At 37.6% G+C, this 20,870-nt stretch overlaps 1 protein-coding gene across 3 annotated transcripts in view; it reads right to left on the reverse strand.

Moving 5' to 3' along the window:
• The window catches only part of LOC146684646 (metabotropic glutamate receptor 4-like), a 205,144-nt gene that overhangs the window by 24,512 nt on the left and 159,762 nt on the right, over positions 1–20,870 (reverse strand). For all 3 annotated transcript variants that reach the window (XM_085444965.1, XM_085444964.1, XM_085444966.1), the window contains 3 exons: positions 17,645–17,799; positions 17,187–17,327; positions 3,077–3,277 (listed from right to left, as the gene is read on the reverse strand). In XM_085444965.1, the coding sequence (XP_085301091.1) occupies positions 3,077–3,277; positions 17,187–17,327; positions 17,645–17,799 (497 nt within the window). The remainder of the gene's footprint in view (positions 1–3,076; positions 3,278–17,186; positions 17,328–17,644; positions 17,800–20,870) is intronic.

Below are 20,870 nucleotides of genomic sequence, written 5' to 3' on the forward strand. Positions count from 1 at the left end.
GAAAAAAAATCACATTCTAACAGACAGCTGGTGCTTAGAATACAGTTGAATAACTATTAAAAAACAGATGATATTTAGATGATAGTTCAGTCTAACACATGTGCCAGTGAACCATTAAACGTCTGTGAAACTATGCAGTTATGAAACGTAACTTTAACCTCAGCCAAACCGATTTGCTCAGTTGTAAATAAAACAGCGAAGTAAACGTGACCAGACAGACAGAACCTGAGTGAATGAAGTCCAGCGTTTAACCACTGAGAGCTAAAACTCAGCTGAGGTTTGAAAGCTGTGTGCCGGTGATTGGACATCAGCCGCTGATAAAGCTGTTCGCCTATAAAGTGCTCTGTAAGGAAACGAGCTCCAGCAGCTCTGCGCTCGGGGAAAACACTATATTTACTTATCTTGTGCAGAAAAATGCGCTGACATTGCGTTATATCGAGCACCGGCTGCCCAGTTAAACTGTGACTATCACCAGGTAACTAGGCGTGTTTCTTGAATTAGCAGCAGGTGTTAAACAGCTGACAGATGAGGAGGAGGATGCATGCAGGTAAACTGAGGGTCTGTTGAGCTGATCGCTGGTTTCGTGAGAAAAATGTCAGCTCGTTCTTTATGTTACAGAAGCACAGAGACACAAGACCAGGCGGAAAGAGACGATCGTTCGGTGAAAATGAGAATCTGCGAATGCAACATGTGGAACACGGAGAGTGGAATATGTAAACAAACCGGTTAACGTAACCCCCTCGGTGCACTCTGCATGCTAACTGTTAGCAGAGCTAGTGAAATCTCTGAAAACATCTGAGCACTTTTGCAAACATGTTCTATGTTGACAACCTGACCAGACATACGTCGCGACATTCGCGGCTAAAACACTGTTAAAAGTGTAGCTGGTGACAGAAAAACGGGGTATCTTAAAACTACACCACCACCATTGCTGCTTGTGATTTGATCTGCATTCAGGGATAACTGGCTGCCCCAAGTCTACACAAGCAATCGATTTTCTAGGATCGACCTGTTTTGACTTACTTTGCACGGCAACCAATCAAATGTTAGAGAAGCTGCATGGGCAGCGTTAACCCCGCCCCCTGAGTTTGATGGGTGAGGCTGACAGATAAAATTATTTCATGACGAGAGCCAGGCGTCAGGACTGCCAAAATGAAATAAATAAATATATCATTAAATAATTAATTAAATGTGTCAATAATTAATTAAATGTGTCAATAATTAATTAATTACATGTGTCATAACTATTTATTTAATTAATTAATTCCAATTTTAATTAATTATTGCCACATTTAATTAATTATTTAATGGTGTATTTAATTAATTCATTATGGCAGTCCTGGCGTTCCATAGTTTACTTCATTTGTAAGTGATTGAAATGTGTAACTGAACTGTGTAATTCCTACAGCCACTAGAGGTCTATGTGAATTGAATGTAAGCATTTTATGTGTGAAAGCATCCCGCTTATAAACACTAAGAGTAGGATTCATCGAAGCTACTGGCCAAGCTCCAGACAGATACGTTAGCAACTGACGTCTGGATTCCAAAGAAGTGGAGCAGATGTCTTTTGCTTCATCGACAACTTTCTTAATTGTGTAATTTACTGTATATTATTCTTGTCACATACTTAGCTGTAGAATGATTATCCCTGACCAAAAGATCCCACTCTATAATTGTCATAGAAATAAATGTGTCCATTACTATATAATTATCTGTGAGGGTGGAGCAGGTGGAGACTGTTTCAGACCACTCATGTTGCATTCTGCTTGATTGCATGGCCCTCTTCTCTTGTCATATAATTAACTCAAGCTGTTATAACTACTCACACTGACCTAAGGTAGACCTCAAATTTTCATATGTTGTTTATTCAATCTTTGCAAACTACAAGATTATCTTCATGCCCATGCTGTGTATATATGTACCTTTTTTTAATACGGTAAGGTCGGATCTACTTCATAGTGTCATTATACAGGCTTTTGTGAAATTATGCAAATAACAGTGGCAGTTTTAATCACATGCTGAAACCAGATGAAATCCATTTTTTTGTCTTGGGTCAGCTAGTGGTAAACAGTATTTCTCTACGTTTAAGTATTACAGTTTTATAAAGAGACAGAGAGAAGCTGAACTTCTGAGTTTGAGAAAAAGCTACTTTATTAGCTGCTCCCTTCCTGACGAAAGGATTTGTTTTCCTGGCTAGAACTGCTTCAGCAACCTTTCACTTGTTAAATGAATATGTTAACCACTACACTATGGAGGCAGCAGGTTGAGAAGTAAGAACAACTCGACGAAATATGTATTGACATTTGCTTACTAAAGTCTGAAAAATTCCAGTTTTTGTGACCTTTATAAAGTTTTATAAGCACAACAGGATTTCCCTCAAATCATACACCGTCACAGTTCAGGGATAGTCATGAAGCTACATTAAATGTAATCAACTCATATCTCTTTCTGTCTCAGAGACAACTGCATCCTGTTTTTGCCAGTGACACTTTACATTGGACAACTACTGGAAAACTACCGATGCCCATTTCTGTTGTGCCTTATGTTAACGTGCTTCCCACTCTCATTTACATATAATTTTAAGCAGCAAGTGTACTTAAAGCAGCAGATCTCCTGTGTGGGCAATTCAATGCTTACATGATAAGGCAGGAAATCTCACAAAGCGCAGTTCCTGCACATCATCAACCATGATAAAACATGCTGTTCTGCTGGTGAATGTCAATCCTCCTACGGATCTCAGCCTCAGTACTTCCTGGAAATAATTTACTTTCAGACGCCTGATGATTTGAGACCACTGCATAGTATATAACTAAAGGCTCTGCACAAATATGCTAGTGAACCCAAAAATGCACCAAAAAGTTGTGTACTACTCACATCTATAAGGTATTCTGGTCCTGTTTTGATGGTTGACTGATATATTGACACATCCCTATGATAAATATTGTTTATAAGGAAAGACATTTCATTTTATTTGATACTTTAGCTGAAAATACTTCCCAGACTTTCATGTCCATCTTGTTTTCACACGGCAAAATGGGTTAGGGTTATGTGCTTTATCAGAATTAGGAATACATACCTGTAAAGTTGACACTGCGGATATATTTGAGAAGCAGTGTGCCATTGATAGTGTCCATCTTGGAGCAAAGGCCAACTTTTCCAGGACAGAGGTCTTTGTGCATATTATGTAGAGCGTGAGCCATTGCGTACACTGCATCTATAACAAACTGAACCTTCCCCTCCTGTTCATATGATGAATCTTTTCCGATCCGCTCATGGTCTGAAAGAAAACAATAACAAGATAAAAAAAATTAAAAATAAGAATTTGTTAAATCCAAACCTAAAACTAACTCCATAAATGAATTTTTTTTTAAAACAAAAAACAAAAAAACAAGTTGATTATGCTCACTGCTTACTTTAATTTATATGTTTTACTTAGGTTTCCATGCTGTGTTTTACTGGCTGAGTTGCTGCAATCTTGAAAGACAGTCATGACTAGAATCTTTGATATGAAAAACCATCATATTTAGAACAAAAGAGCTGCTTGGTAATCAGTGGAAAAAATAAAATAAGAATGATTGCTAATGTTTAAATCAAGCAAATTATAACCTTTCAAGAAGCCGGAATGCTCAATTGTGAAAGAGTCTTTTTTCCACTAGATGGATTTTGAAAGAGATTGGCACTGAATTGTGCGTGTTAACCCTTAATTGTATAACATCTCTTATAAACATCAATCACAGAATCTCTTTCCACAGAATCCAAAATGCTCTCTTGTGAAGCCTTTCTCTTTACGGCCTGTTGATCACTGATTAGACCAACTCAGGAATATTCGACAAGACTCGTATAACCTCATTTGCCTTTTGCACTGCTTTAGATAGACTTTGCATCATGCAAAGATGTTAATTGAAATGAGTTTTTATCTTTTAAACTAAGGAAAAGTTTATGTTGCTTGATAAGGCAAGGTATGTTGCAGTTGTTTATCCATATGTTTTCTTAGTGTTTATCCCCACAACATTATATGTTACCTATTGCACATTAATCATGCGTTCAGAGTGGTTGAGTGACAGGGAAGGAAAGGTAGAGATGGTAAGAGAGTTCTAATCATTCTTTAGTTTTAATGCAATTAGTTATGACAGGTGTATATCAATCTTAACTAAGGTTGTCTTCTCTGTAAGTAAGATTTCAGTTAGCAGCTTAATCCTTTTTATCATCCAGTGTACTACAAAGTAGGTCAAGCATAAAAAAATAGCAGTTAGACACTGTTGCTGTTTTAAGTGAAGTGTGCAACAATCAGAATGTACAGGGGTTTAATTGCAAGGTTTAGAGTTTGAACCTTTAAAGGTATCGTGAGAGAAAAAAGTGAGTTTACAGCACATTAGCTTGTTTATCATTAAAGTTTTAGGCAAATATCATGGAAGAAGCCTGTTGATAACTGTTATATTGCCTTGAGGTATGTGTCTTTGTTATGGGGTAACAGGGGAGCCAAATGTCTTACATTCACCTGCAAATCTAAAACTAACCCTCTAAACTTCTGTCTGTTAGTCTCACATTTTGTTCCAATAGATTTTAGTGCTGCTCCGAAGAAGAGAGTCGATAGACATACCTCGTGTGCACTAATTTAACCAGCCGTTTATTTGAAACACATTTGAGCACATCTTTTCTCTTTGTGATGGTTGGTAATTTTCTGCTGCCTACAATTGAAGGAGGATTACTGTCTGAATTTTAACAACCTGAAATTAATTGTGTGCAGTGTAATTGTCCTCACCTGCACAGAATGTGACAAATATCTTTTAGGAGATGCTCAGCTTTTAAAAGAACATGAATTAGAGCGTATTGCAAAACAATCTCAGAAAATATGACAGGAAAGAAAAGTGACTGTTGAAAGTACGTATAACGTGACACTTTATTTTTCTTTGTGGTGACAGCTTGTTCAAATCACACTGAAACCTGACAACCTTTAGTTGAGGTTCATTTTCATTAGCTCAGTAGATGGTTTGTGTCACCCCGTCTCTTTATGTTTTGAAAGGTTAATGCATTTTTACAACAATTAGATCGTCTGGTTTTGAATTCTGCTCAGCATGAGAAGAAAATGTTTTTCAATCTCTTCTCGAAAAAGACTTCAAAGTATAATTCCCACTAATGGCTAATGACAACAACACAATGTGGAAAATTAGCAAAAAAGTAATAATCAATTAGAGTTGCAAATGTGTGTGCTGCGCATTTGCAAGCTGTTTCACAATAACAGAAGAGTTGTTTTTGCTCTGACATTTGATAATAATTACATCAAAAATCGAATTTAAATTATCCGCTCGCAATCATTAAGGGAGAGGACTTTGTATACTTTGTGACATTTCTTTCAATTGTGGTTAAAGCACATCCAAGGAGGAGTGTCAAAGAAGTCACAGTTCTCTTATTTTAAGCTATTAATAATTATTATGCCTTATATTTTAAGAACCAATTAAGTAATCTAAAGATTATGATTATGGATCCAAGTAGCCATATTGTAGGAACACTATAGTAATTGTTTCTAATACTAGGTGCTTGTGCAAAAAAGAAAAAGTTTTTAAATTCCCAGACTCTAAAAGTTGTACCCATAGGTAATGCTGTAATAAGTAAGTTCCAAAACCTTTCTAACTTGTAATCAACAGTCTTTATGATTTGCTCCACTGTCTCCTAACTGCAGTACTTGCTAAAATATTTTCTCTTTGAAGGAGGTAAATGTTAATAGTTCAGTCTTGGTCGACCCTGACCATTGCTACTTGCAGCTATGTTTTACATGTTGATTCTGTGCTTTCATACTTTGTTCATACATTTCTAGAGGAGATTTGCAAATAATGAAAAAGGGATTGGAAAATGTATCTCTTCAAATGTGTGGGCATGGTATGTGTGCCTTATGTGATTTATGCAGTTTGAGTGGTGTTTTTCTGTGTGCACTCAGTGCAAAATATACACATAGTAATGTGTGATATGACAGTGATAATTAACCTCCTGTAGAGGACTGACTATAATATTTCTATAATATGTTACAGTTTTTTGTGATTTTTTTTTTTTTTTTTTTTTTGGGGGGGGGGGGGGGGGGGGGAATCACATTAAAAATAGAGATTAATGGAGAATGTAGAGTTTTAAACAAAACAAAGACTTCTAAGTATTTTTTTACTGAAGTGAGAGGTAAAGCCATATGCTTAGTTTGTGGAGAGCAGATGGTTGTGTCTAAGGATTTGATTCAACATTATGAGACTGAACACACAGAGAAAAACAAGAACTTTATTGATGCAGAGCAGGAACGGACATCTAAACCTTTTCCTGCAAAGCTGCAGAAGCAACAAGGACAACACGTTTTACACATCCAGGGATGGAGTGCTCAAGACCAACTATGTGATTTCCAACAAAATTACACAAAATACTGAGCTATTGTTAATGGGGAGCTGATCAGACAATGTTTAGCAAACTGTGAAAAGTGTGCTGAGGAAAAAAAACAAGCATTTATGAATGTGCCCCTCCAGGTGAAAAATAGCTAGATGTAAAGACACTGAAGGGAATCTGGAACTTCAGCTGAAAAACTAAGTGGACAGTTTAAACTTTTCCTTCCTGGCTCTGTGATAATGTGTGCAATAAAAGAAAATTCTGCATGCAAGTTCAAGAAAGTAGTTGCATGCTTGGATAAGCTAAGGCTGAAAATGGTAGGTGTTACTACAAATGGTTTTTAAAGCAGAAATGACTAAAATGAGAAGTTTAATTGATATGTTTGTACTGTATTATACACCAGGTTTTCTGCTAGTGCTAAAATTTAACCATGTGATTGATGTAACTAAAATAGCTAACTTCGTCAGTGTAATAGCACTGTGTCACAGACAGTTTGTTCCATGTAATTATGAAACAGCTTGCATGGAGACATAGGCTACCATACAGCTGTCAGGTAATAAAATGCTAAAAAACCAAAAACAAATATATGCAACCTGAGAGCAGGAATTTAAGAGCTTTGTGAGAAGAAAGCCATTGACATTTCTCAGCTCTCAGATTGAAGGTAAATCACTGATTTGTTACTGATGTGCATTCATGAAGCAGTTAAATACCAAACTGATAGGCAAGGGCTGCACATCAAACGTATAGCTTAGGCAAGGTTTTCATGAGAAAGTTGCTGTTTCTGTCAAGCCTGTTGGGCAGCAACATTCTTACTTGCATATCAACAGTGAAAGAAGCCATACCATTGGCTGATCACCACGGCTGGTACTGTTTTACGTTAGGAGCCCTTCTTGATGAGATTTCATGGGGATTTGAAGACTTCAAAACAGTTCAGAGTGAAATGCACATGATTTCCTCTCCCTTCACTTGCAGTGTGGATAATGCATCCAGTAATGTTCTGCAAGATCTCATCGACCTGTAGTCAGAGTCACTGCTGGCAGAGCATTTTGAGCCAGGATCGCTGTTGGATTTTCATTCTTCTTTCATAGAGGAAAACTTTCCTTATATAAGGACAAATGCACAGAATATGTTTTTTTGTTTTCTCTTTGGAAATAAACAAACATTCTGAGGAATGAAACAAATACAAATGCAGATACAGAGTCTCTAACAGTGACAATCATCTGTCCGCTGTCCTTCACTGAACCTGAGTTTAAACAGACTCTCACTGAACAGGGAACAAAAGAACTGAAGTAATGAACCTACAAACAAAACAGCAACAGCACTTTGTATAAAGTTAAGTCTTGCAATGATTTTTTGTAAATGTTGATTTTTACTATGCCTATTTTACATTTTCATTGCCTTACCAATAGTTTATAAAGAGATAAAGTTAACATTGAGCAAATTTGAGGTCAGTTTATTGGTGCTGCCAAAACAGTCAGTTTCTCATGTGGCAACTTTGGAAAATCAATTGCCCATTCCTGATTTAAATGGTTAATATAATGTATATTATATAATGTCTGTTGGGGAAATTGCTTCCAAGTTCACTATCAGATCAATGAGTGGCTCACTGACATCTTTCTTTGTAATTTGGAAAGCGCAAATACTCACACATTAATTATTATCACAAAAAAACTAAGTAATGTTATTGTTATCCATATTGCTATTGGTTAAAACTGTTTGAACTGTCTGGGTAAAAATATATGGGGAACTCATGTCTCATTAGTTCCATCTATATAGAAATCCTTAACAAGGTAGCATATTTGATCTTACTTTAACAGATACCATTCCTTCACAAATATTATGATGTTTACTTTTAAGGTTTAGGCAGCTTTTCTGACTAAAAAATTGAGGGGAAAACAGTAACTGCATGTTGAGTTGTGCAGCAGTAAGGTCACCAGTGCAAAACAAGCATTAATGCGAGTGAAGATGAAACCTTGCAACTGTTTCCTTTAATCAGTGCTTGAGGAGTTTCTATAAAGGCAAACCCTGAAATTCTGAAAGAATATTACTCAAGAAAGCTCCAGATCATCCTGTATGCTCTTGCTCACAATGTACCTTTGCTCACAAAGGTAAATTTTCTTTGTTTGTCCTCTTTCATTCCAGGTGAAGGCTAAAGCAAAAATCTGATTTTATGATCTGCTTTCTTTCATTATCATGCTAGTCATTAGTTGGGATATCTGCCCAACTAATGTACTTATTGTGCTTTCTTGTAAGGATACAGTGCTGCCCGCTATATATTGTAAATATAAAGCTTTACAATTCAAGCAGCTTTAGTGCTACATTACTGTCTATATAGGATACATTTGTTTTTACTCTTTTAGCTACATTAGAGTACAAGTTATTAATTATGTCGCTTTTGTTTACATCTGGTTTAAAATGTATCTAAAATGTTCACACTGGCTGTTTGTATTCTCCATCATTTTGTTTCTTGCAGATTTCTGCCCACAACACACAAAACAGCTGAAAAATGAAAGAATGAGAATGTATACAAATTTTGATGGCTTAATATAAACCATATGCTCCCACTCTAAAGTTTGACACAACACAGAACTCTTGGATTTCTTGCTTTTTTTCTTATATAGTTACTAACTATATAGGTGTTGGGTGACTGAGGCATGTATTCCCTTGGAACTTATGGTCACTGTATAGGCTGCTGAGATCATTCGGTACTATTACGTTGTGTAAATGCAGTGTTTCACAGACTAAGAGTATTTGTAGTGGCAGTGAGGCATAGGCACACAAACATACTTGAACATGTGTGCAAAACAAGACACACACACTCTTTTAAATGATCTAGCTCCAACTCCAATGCCACCATATTGGACTGCAGCTGGCGACAGTAGTTATTGTTCTGCTCTGCAGCCTTGATGAGGTACAGCATAGCAGCACCATATTTCCATCAGGGGAGCACAAAAAAACTGAGATGTAACTCATACCTGGATGAACTAAAAACTAAAACATTGCTACCATGACAGTTTGAGGGTTTTCAGATTTGTTAATGTACCAAAGACAGACAGTAAACCTAAATATTAGTTGGTTTTCAGTCATTTTTGTTTTTTCATGTCGCAGATACCCAGTTTTTAGTATCTTGGATATAACAAAAAAGTATCATAACAGTAGCTATCACATTTCTTTTCTAATCTAGTGTATTGCCACCCTCCTTATCTTAAAATATAGACTATATCTCGAAAAATGGCAATGTCCATGAAGGATTACAAACCTCTGCCAATTTCCTGTTGTAATTAAAAAGCATTGTCGTAATCACCAAATCACTGCTGCAGCTGCAATCAATGGATATTGTAGTTCTCCCTCCCTATCATTCTTTTAAACAATAATTCAATATAACAGATTTGTATAAAAATGTGGATAAATTAAATGATTTATAAAATGGGATATCCCCTTTGGTTGTTTCCGAGCTAGTCAATATTTTCTCGACAGAGAGAAAAAAATTAATTTTGTTCCTGTACTTGATCTTTAATCCAAAGCTTGACATTTGCCTATGATCCCAAGACAATCAAAGAGCTGTCACACACTGTTTAGTTGTATTGTGTGTTCTTGATGTTTTCATCGAGCAATGGAATTCAGACAATTGAGCAGGCAGGCAGGCAGACATGTATTTGTGGCTGCTAGCCTTGATGACTCATGTCTGCAGGGATACAAAGCAATAGAATGACTCAAGCCAGTTTGCCTCACTCCAACTGTGACCCTCAACATGTGCTGAAATGACGTCAAGAAGAAGCAGTGCACCTGCAGAAGCTGTTATCTTTGCCAAAAGCCCACTAAGAAAACATTAATTAGTGGAAATGCTGAATAAAATGTCTTAACTGTTTAAACACACACACACACACACACACACACACACACACACACACACACACACACACACACACATATAAAGTGTATATATTCACATACACTCTATTTCAGGTCTTGTGCAACTGCTACAGTTGTTCCTTTAGCTCCTAGGACTTGGAAGTGCATTAGGATTGCCACATCTATCACAACTGCGGTTTTCTGCTCCTTGACAACTGCTGCTAGATATCAGGTAGAGACATCCATGCACTGTGAGGAGTTTTCATGCCTTCACATCAGTGGCCTCCATCTCCTCTTGTAGCCAGTTTATTCTTCCACTGGGGTATCTGATTACTGGTAGAGTGTATGTATTGATGGCTTGGATCTTATTCGTACCAAAGACTTTCGGGAAGTATTTGGCTGTGACTGACCTTTGTACATCTTTATCATAGTTCCCACTGGCCTGTGGGATACTCAAATATGTTTAGATGTCCTGTCTATCTGCTCTTCTGCATTCTAGTAGCTTCGTCCCTTCAGTCCAGATCACCTCCACTTTCTTTGCAACCATTCAGCCACACATATCCTGTCCAAATGACATCCTGATGTCCTTGCTGTAGATCCTTGTGAGCTGAGTCAATATCTCACTTCTGGAATGCAGCTTGATGTCATCCATGTGCAGGATGTGGCTGATGGTGACTCCACTCCTAATTCTATATCAGTATCCACTCTTAGCGATGACCTGACTTACGGGGTTAACGTCTATGCAGAACAGCAATGGGGGCAGTGCATCACCTTGGTACAGTGGGGCAAAAAAGTATTTAGTCAGCCACCGATTGTGCAAGTTCCCCCACCTAAAATGATGACAGAGGTCAGTAATTTGCACCAGAGGTACAATTCAGCTGTGAGAGACAGAATGTGAAAAAAAATCCATGAATCCACATGGTAGGATTTGTAAAGAATTTATTCGTAAATTAGGGTGGAAAATAAGTATTTGGTCACCTCAAACAAGGAAAATCTCTGGCTCTCACAGACCTGTAACGTCTTCTGTAAGAAGCTTTTCTGTCCCCCACTCGTTACCTGTATGACTGGCACCTGTTTGAACTCATCATCTGTATAAAAGACACCTGTCCACAGCCTCAAACAGTCAGAATCCAAAATCCGCCATGGCCAAGACCAAAGAGCTTTCGAAGGACACCAGGAAAAGTATTGTAGACCTGCACCAGACTGGGAAGAGTGAATCTACAATAGGCAAGCAGCTTGGTGTGAAAAAATCAACTGTGGGAGCAATCATCAGAAAATGGAAGACATACAAGACCACTGATAATCTCCCTCGATCTGGGGCTCCACGCAAGATCTCATCCCGTGGGGTCAAAATGATCATGAGAACGGTGAGCAAAGATCCCAGAACCACACAGGGGGACCTGGTGAATGACCTGCAGAGAGCTGGGACCAAAGTAACAAAGGTCACCATCAGTAACACACTACAACAGCAGGGAATCAAATCCCGCAGTGCCAGACGTGTTCCGCTGCTGAAGCCAGTGCATGTCCAGGCCCGTCTGAAGTTTGCCAGAGAGCACATGGATGATACAGCAGAGGATTGGGAGAATGTCATGTGGTCAGATGAAACCAAAGTAGAACTTTTTGGTATAAACTCAACTCGTCGTGTTTGGAGGAAGAAGAATACTGAGTTGCATCCCAAGAACACCATACCTACTGTAAAGCATGGGGGTGGAAACATCATGCTATGGGGCTGTTTTTCTGCCAAGGGGACAGGACGACTGATCCGTGTTAAGGACAGAATGAATGGGGCCATGTATCGTGAGATTTTGAGCCAAAACCTCCTTCCATCAGTGAGAACTTTGAAGATGAAACGAGGCTGGGTCTTCCAACATGACAATGATCCAAAACACACCGCCCGGGCAACAAAGGAGTGGCTCCGTAAGAAGCATTTGAAAGTCCTGGAGTGGCCTAGCCAGTCTCCAGACCTCAACCCCATAGAAAATCTGTGGCGGGAGTTGAAAGTCCGTGTTGCTCGGCGACAGCCCCAAAACATCACTGCTCTCGAGAAGATCTGCATGGAGGAATGGGCCAAAATACCAGCTACTGTGTGTGCAAACCTGGTAAAGACCTATAGTAAACGTTTGACCTCTGTTATTGCCAACAAAGGTTATGTTACAAAGTATTGAGTTGTATTTTTGTTATTGACCAAATACTTATTTTCCACCCTGATTTACGAATAAATTCTTTACAAATCCTACCATGTGAATTCATGGATTTTTTTTTTCACATTCTGTCTCTCACAGTTGAAGTGTACCTCTGGTGCAAATTACTGACCTCTGTCATCATTTTAGGTGGGGGAACTTGCACAATCGGTGGCTGACTAAATACTTTTTTGCCCCACTGTATATTCAACTCTTGATGGTAACTTGTACCTTGGAGTTGTACAAGACAACAACTGTGTTTTATTTCACAGTTCCTGTTGAATGGATTGAAGCACTCTAATATACATGTGTGGGACATTGAATCATAGGCTTTCTTGTAGCAAATCCAGGCAGTGCTCTGGTTAGTTTGTCTGGTTGGACCTGGAGGGAGGTTGCTGTGGTCTGCTTGAACATCTGCTTTATTCCAGATGTTCAACCAATATTGCTCAGTTTCAGCTCTGCCCTTGTATTAGTGTTCCCTTGTAGTTGAGAGTGCTTTTTGGAGGACAGGTCATTTATTCTGTTGACCTCAGCTTCTCTGGCATATCTCTTCAGCCTTGTGCCCAAAGCTGTGAGCCTTGCTTTGGCAGTTTCTTGAGTCTGAGTTTTGGACATCTTGTACCTCTTTTTCATCCTGGACCAATCTCTGGGCTTCCCTGACTTTAGCTTCCAGCGTTCTGATTTAGCACCTTTCTACTCAATTTGAGCTTTTCACTCTTCAAGTCTTCTTCACACTGATGGATGCATCAGGTTCAACTTAGGTTTCAGTATCTTGCCCAGGGACTTAGCAAATAGACAAGTAAAGAAACAGTGCTGTGTCATGGCTTTGTAACAGTATTTGTGGCAGATTTGAGGACTAGAGTGTCTGTTCACCCTAAAGAAATTATGATTCATATTTCCCTGCTCATTACTGGTAAGTATAATTGTATCATACTGTGCAGTGTCTCTCTGCTATGACTGACTTGTCTCCTTTCACAAGTCTATGCTTTTTCACAGCCATTTCTTGTTCATCCTGCTCTGCAAAACAGGATCATGATTTACGGTTCACTAGCATGAAATACTGTTAAGTACAGTGAAGTGTGAATAGCTCAGAAGGCAAAGTTGAATTCTGCAAATTCAGCATTTCACATGTGAACCTTTCAGATTTCCTATGGGGTGTAATTAGTTTCTGTAACTGGGAGTATTATGGTGCTTTTTATGGTTGTGTGCAAAACAACCCCCCCCCCCCCCCCCCTCAAAAACCCCCCCCAAAAAAACTGTCCAAAGTTTTAGTAAGATTTTTTATTTTTTTTAAACTGGTGATTATAAAAATACGGGACCCTATGAAAGAGGATAAATGTGACCTAAAACGTATTCAAGTTTTGTGGAGAGTGTAAAAAAAAAAAACCAAACTAAAATGCAGCAAAATGTGTGTGCTGCTTTTCCTCTTTCTGCGATATTGTTTTGAAGATTTTCAAGAATTGTGGCTGGTTAAATTTTCTATTGTCTGCCAACATCATTTTAAACTGCATTCTGTCAGCACAGATTGTTTTTCTATCTGCTGTAATTTATATTTGGTGGTATGGCTCTGTTCTGGGACCTCCAAGTATCAGTGACACCAAACATGGAACTGATAATGGCAGAAACAGTGGGGAAACTGGAGGACAGTATAGTCTCAGTTTATCGGCTGTTTACAGGTAGCTTTCTATAAGGCTTTGTTGTTGAATGTAACAGTAAAATGACCTGTGGCTCGGAGGTGACAATGTGGATCTGAAGCTGCAAAATAAACCTTGTCCTTTGTGGCAACAGATACAAGAACACTGGGAATGAGGACAGCAGTAGAATGTGAATCATACCTACACTCTCCGTTGTTTCCCCTGCACACTAACTCAAATATCCTTTAATGCTTTGGTTGTGGAAGATGACCTACTACTACCCTGCTGTTATGGTACATAAATCACTTGTCAGTAACTTGCATTGTGTGATTAAATGCTTTGATATCATACAAATGGGATAATTACATGCTCAACTAATCATATTGATGGTTGGTTGGTTATTTTTTCACAGATCTTTTTTGAGTGATATCACATAGCTCCAATTTATAAAAAGCAGTCACAGGAACAACAGGGTTTTAAGGGTTAAATTATTTCCTTTTGTTTGTTGTAAGATGTTTCTTGATAACTCACACATGTTGATATGTTACAGTTGAGTGTTCCAGTGACTAAGAAACTCTTGAAGTGGGAACAGGAAATGATTGTTCTTGCAAAAGTAACAATGGGTAGTAGTGACAGTACTTACAAAAGAATCTGAGTGAAATTACTGCAACTCTTGCCCGTAAAATTTGCTGTACCTTGGAGGCTACTCAGAGGAAGAAAGGGGCAGCAGCAATTTAGCTCAAGAGCAGCCACCATGACAACAGATAAATACAGAAATCTCATGAAAGTGTGGATTGTTTGAAGCATCTCTCTGTTTTACCAAGAACACAGTGTTGTTAAGAGACTATAAATAAGTCACCGTGGTACTGTTTAACTTGCATGTTCAAGCTCATGTTCTGTTTTACTAATTTAATGTGTTCCTTTGTTATTTGGTGGCATTTTGAGGTTGCTGCGTTCTACATCACCTGGAATTAAGACAAAAGCCGTCATCGCCTGGTGGGAGGGAAAATCCTGAAATTATATTGTTGAACTTTACTGTTTTAGAAATAGGTAGTTATGCATTATACTGCTAATGAAATACAATGATGAAATAACGAAATACAAAAATGCAGCTGTAACAAAGTTACATACTTTACAAAAACGCATAAACTGTCTTTATCTTTCCAAATGAAAGAATTGTGTTTAGCTTGCAAAACGCAAGATGACAGTCACTTTTTTCTGCAGAAAGCAGTCACAGAATGCATAATTGTGACCACGCAGGCATCTCGTCCAGAACAATTTACTGTATATGACATGTTTAGCATACTTCTAAATGAGGTGACCAATGTTTTAGACATTAATCTGAATTGTTATTGTTAAACTGATGCAATGAAAATAGGATAAGACGTGTCTACGTAATACATGAGTCTAATTCTGAATCTTGGTGCCATAACAGACACTTTTCAGTTCGTCATTTATAAAGAACCATCATTAATGTCCTGAAATTTGGTGGCTCTGAATTTGATTTTTCTCATGCACATTAGAGTATTGAGATTACCCAGCTTTCTGCTTTTTCCTGGTAATGGCACCTGACATGAATACAACCATTAAACTGACATTAGCATGAGACTGTTTCTATGTCAGATCTTGAGTCATTGATTCCACTGAGAATCTGATTGTGCTAGAATGAATTTTCCTCCTTCTTTTTTTAGCATCCAGTTTTATATCAAATTACCTTCTCATTTTCCCTCACTCATACAAGTTTTTGGTTGCACTGCACTGATTAGTTGCTAGAAGTTAAGGCAGTGTTTTTGCTGATTTTTTTTTTTACCTTGTTGTAGTCAAAGTCCTATATATCCTATGTTCTATACCATTCTATAACCTATAACCAATTCTACTGAATAAATTCTGATTCTTCATAACTTGTTTCTAAGGAAACAAGTCACATTTAATTAGGTAGTGACCATGCCTAGGACATATTTGATCACAATATAGAATTAATTGATAATTAGAAAACTACTGTTTTAAGAATAGTGAAAATGAACAAAACACAAGCTTGATTTAAAAAAAACGAGTGGAGGTTTTTCTCTGTGGGTTTATCAGGTTTCACATTTTGTCATTGTTCTAATGTTGTCATATGAAAATATCACTGAAGCTGATTAATAGGTTGGATTTACATCCAAGCTCTAAGCAGTTTATATAAGAGGACTAGAAGTGTATTATGCTTACAAACAATTATTTTGTATGATGTATTGATCTATCAAAAGGGGACAGTGTTGTTCCAAGCAGGTACATCTTAAGAAGATTTGTAGGTTAAATGACAATAACATTTTTTGGTTTTGCAATTTCTTGGAGGTCATTTAGAGTGTTGCTGTAAATAAGAAACACGACAATTTTTTTCTGTAATGAGAGAAAGAAAATGATCTTGTAAGAGACACTGAAACCATGATAATTTCACGCTGTCACACAGCTGGCCAATCACTGTGTAAAGGGGAGTTAATGTAATATTGCCTGTTTTAAAAGGAAATGACAAGACACAACCCTCATTTTCTATCCCCAGCTGCAATTATCACTCACAGAGTGTCTTTAGTCATCAAGGCTCAATAGATGGGCATTGAACATATCTCAGTTGTATAGAACAGTCAGCCTTTTTAGTAATGGCTTTTTGTGTTTGATTATGTAAGATCCTTTAATATATATAGGCAGCTATTTCAGAAACTGATTGCCTACAAGTATTAAAGGTGCCAGATTTAAACTACTTCTTTTCTGTGGCAAACAGGCCTGGATAACCTACTGATTTTAATGACCTGAAAGCTTGTTTCTAATGGGACAACTGGATTTAGTATTGATTATATTTTCAGCACATCTGGTGGTATAGCTTTGTGATTGCCATTGTCACTCACTGCAGATTGAACTAGCCAGCCACATTAATTTCTGTTGGAAAATTAGAGATTCCCATTCACTTATCCACACCCATTACGTTTAGCCTAAATTAGAAGAGTCTGATTGCATTCTCCCTGATGACAAATAAATTTAGCAGTGCATGCTACTTACGCGCGCGCGCACACACACACACACAAACGCACAATGTATTCACAGCAGAACCAGTCAATAAACTTGGCCATTGATCAAGAGCTGTACATTGACAGAGTGCCCTCTCTGTCAATAAATGTTGACTCACTTGTACATTTTTTGATACCAGATCCTTTCTTCATAGCATGACGACTGAGCTTGCATTGGAAGTTATTCTCCCAAAACTCTGCAAACCAGATATTTCTTCTGTTATTCTCTAGCGTTCGGCTGATGAAGTAGCGATCGAAACCTGAAATCAAATCCAACAGCAACAGCACAAATTCAGTTAATGGTAATCCAAAATTTTTCAAAAGTGAACATTAAGAGTTAACCTTTTACTGAGGTGACAAAGGCAATTATCAACACTGTAAAGCCCTGATTTTAAAAATTGTTTTTGTCAAATCTGGTATCTTCAAGGTAGAATGGAGATTACTAAAGGAGGCAAACATACACCAACAATATGCAGTAAAGTGCAAGTATTAATACAGAATTTACTTCAAACTAAGATTTTCTTCAAAGAAAATTAAATATTTTGAGCATTGAGGTAGAGTTTGGCAGTGCAGATACCTTTGATGGACTGTCGTTTGGGTAGAATGGTGACAGCACCCTCTGCCATCTCTTCTTGGTGCAGTATTGGTGAAATTTTGGATCCCCAGCTGTCTGAACCTACCCAGATGAAATGGCCCGTCTGATTGGCCTTCTTAGCTGCTTGAAGGAGACGCCTTTGAAACAAACAAAAAAATAAAGTAATGTTTACTTGTTCCATAGAAATAATGCTGTTCTCTGATATATTTCCTACACATATGTTCATACTGTGTTTAATCAGGCTGTTTCATGACTAGAGTATTCTAAGACAAAGTTTTATACTCAGGCAGTTTAGCAAAATTGAAAAGCCATCATAGAATCACTATTCCTTCCCAGTGCAGTGGAATTCTTCTTGGCTGTGGCAGAATGATACCCCTGCCACATTTGTCCAGGCTTGTTGCCAATGGATGTAAGTTTGGGGAGTCATAAAAAACTGCCAATAAGCTCTGCTGCAGCAGCAGAGTTGCATCGAGAAAGCATAGTGACATAAAATTTAAGCACAGCCACCTGGCATGTGAAAAGCTACCAACTCTTACACCAGCCCTTATATAGCACAAAAAGTGTCCACCAGCTTACTCAGATTTTCACAGTGCATGTTGTTTTCGCATGAATTCGAGTTGAAGTAAAACTAGGGTATAATGTTAGCATTTTTTTACCTTTGTAAAAAAAATGACTTGGCAAGCAGTGACTCATCCAGCTAACTTTGTTTCTTTACTTTAGTTTTATGACTGCGAGGTTTTATATTTGACTGGTAATGATTTTTTCTGAGTCTGGTCTCCCAACATTTAGTGAAATGAGCATGTCTTAAAATGCAATTATGCCCACCATGTAGAAAAAAAGAGAAATCGATTTTTTTTTTCACTGTCAGGAGATTACAGTAATGGTGATATGAATACACAGACTGAGAAGTATAATATAAAATAATGCAGTATGAAGTAAAGAGGCACTGATTCGCGATCATGAATGAGCACCTACACTTCCTATTTATTTTCACAGTCCAGGTTCAGTTCCAAACTCAATTTAAATGGTATTTACAAGGTCTAAAATCTGAATTATGTTGAAGTAAAAATCTTTATATAGCTAGTTTGCCAACAAATCTGATATTTTGGTTGTTTTTTCTTTGTTACTTGCATTTCTTGCTTTTTGATCACTTGGTCACATTTTACATTAAACACTGCCGTTTAATTTAGTGCTGATGTAAGCATATTTATTATAGAAGCACTGCAATTTTATTTACCTGTGGTAAAGTCAAACATAAATTTCAGGTGTTGAAAATGACAAAATGATGCACAAACTAACCAATTAATAAAATTCAATGTTACATTTTTACATCCCATCCATCCATTCGCTTCCGCTTATCCTTTTCAGGGTCGCGGGGGGCGCTGGAGCCTATCCCAGCTGTCATAGGGCGAAAGGCGGGGTACACCCTGGACAGGTCGCCAGTCTGTCGCAGGGCTAACACAGTGACAATTAATTTTATTAGTTTTATATGTATGTATTTACTACATAGGTCATGTTATTTCCACACAGAGTAATCTCTATATTGTGCAAGCATACCTACCTATCTAGACTGTGAAAGGCTACCCAGCAAATATTATTTCTTATACTTCTATGACCTTGAAATAGCAGTGTAATATAATTATTGTATCATATTAAAGGGCTTCATCAAAACCGCACAGTCTCCTATACCTTCTTTGTAGGCAATTTTGGGTTCCTATTAGTCTTCTGAAGGCTCACACTGCCTGAGTTCAAGGATAGAGATCCCTCTGGCTTTCTGTAATTACTATATATCCAGACTATTACCCGTTATCAGGACCGGATTAAGTCAATGAGCACTGGGACGTCTGCCCCGGTCATTATCAAGAGACTGCCCCAAATCACTGCCCTTTTCCACTGTGAATACACTGGCCTACTGAATGGTTGCAGGGAAACATTTCCCCTTACAAAGCCACAAGTTTTTTTTCTTTCTTAATTCAGCCTACAGCAATTTATTTAATTTAATTCATCTTGATAGTAGATAATACATTGTAATTGATACATTTGTTTCCCTGCAAATAAAAGCGGGGACACTTTTAACATTACTGTTGTATACTGTAATAGTTGGGGACAGCAGAACAGATGCCAAATTGGATTAAAGTGCTTTACCAGGATAGAAGGGATATGGGTGAATGGACGAAATATTCAAAATTATTTTGAAAATATTATCATAAAATGAAGCAAAGTAGTCAATCCCTCCCTGACACACTAAGTATATAAGTACTTGTGATACAGAATCACCATTCATTGCTGCATTAACAAACCTGACTGGTTTTGTTGGGTATGCTGTATGTTGTTATACCCTTTATATAGAAACTCTGGGCTTGCAAAGTAACCTGTACCTGAAAGGGATAAATAAACGTAGCTGGATAAAAAACATTTTGCTGTGAAAGGTTTATATCTTTTTTAGTAAACATATATAATATTTAGATGTACAGACTTATTCTTGATAAAAACTTTGGTGATTCAATACATTTTTACAGTTTACAATTTTACAATTTTCTCCTTCTATGTTTTTTTTCAGTCAAAACAATTCTCTGAAAAAAAGTGCTCCAAGTTACTTTACCGAGCCATTTGTTCAAATACGATTTAATTAAAAATGAATTTCACTTTATCTAACAAATTTTACATGTTACGGCTTGCTCTATAATTACATCTCCAACATGGTTTTTGATGTTGGTGTTAGTACCCACCGTGTGCAGCTTTTTTGTGTATCTCAAACAGCGCTGTGTGAGCTCAGTACATCATGTACGAGTTGGAGCTAATAAATGTTGAACACCAATTACTTTAAATTAAACTATTACAACACAATAAAGAGTGAGGATTGACTGAGTTTATACATAGATTGGCAGAGAGTTGAAAATGAGGAAACAGCAGAGGCTACTCTAAGCAATTATCGGCTACTGCATTAGCATTTTACAGCTGCCAGATACAATTACAGCCCTTTGCATGTTACATTTGTAATATCTTGTTTATATTTAATCACGAGCTTACACAGCATTTTGCTGCTGAGTGGAACAGTTAAGTTGATGTGGTCTGAATGGAGGCAATGCAGTAGTAATGTTTCTGGCCAGGTGCATGCTAGCTACGGCAGATCAATAGTCAATTGACTATACACTCAGCTGAATGGGCTGTAACTGGTCATGGCTGATCAGCTAAAAAACATCTGATT

Source organism: Copadichromis virginalis, linkage group LG20, assembly GCF_057382275.1.
Source record: "Copadichromis virginalis isolate Kocher_CV1m ecotype Utaka linkage group LG20, C_Virginalis_male_GT1.1, whole genome shotgun sequence".
Classification (NCBI taxonomy): Eukaryota; Metazoa; Chordata; class Actinopteri; order Cichliformes; family Cichlidae; genus Copadichromis; species Copadichromis virginalis.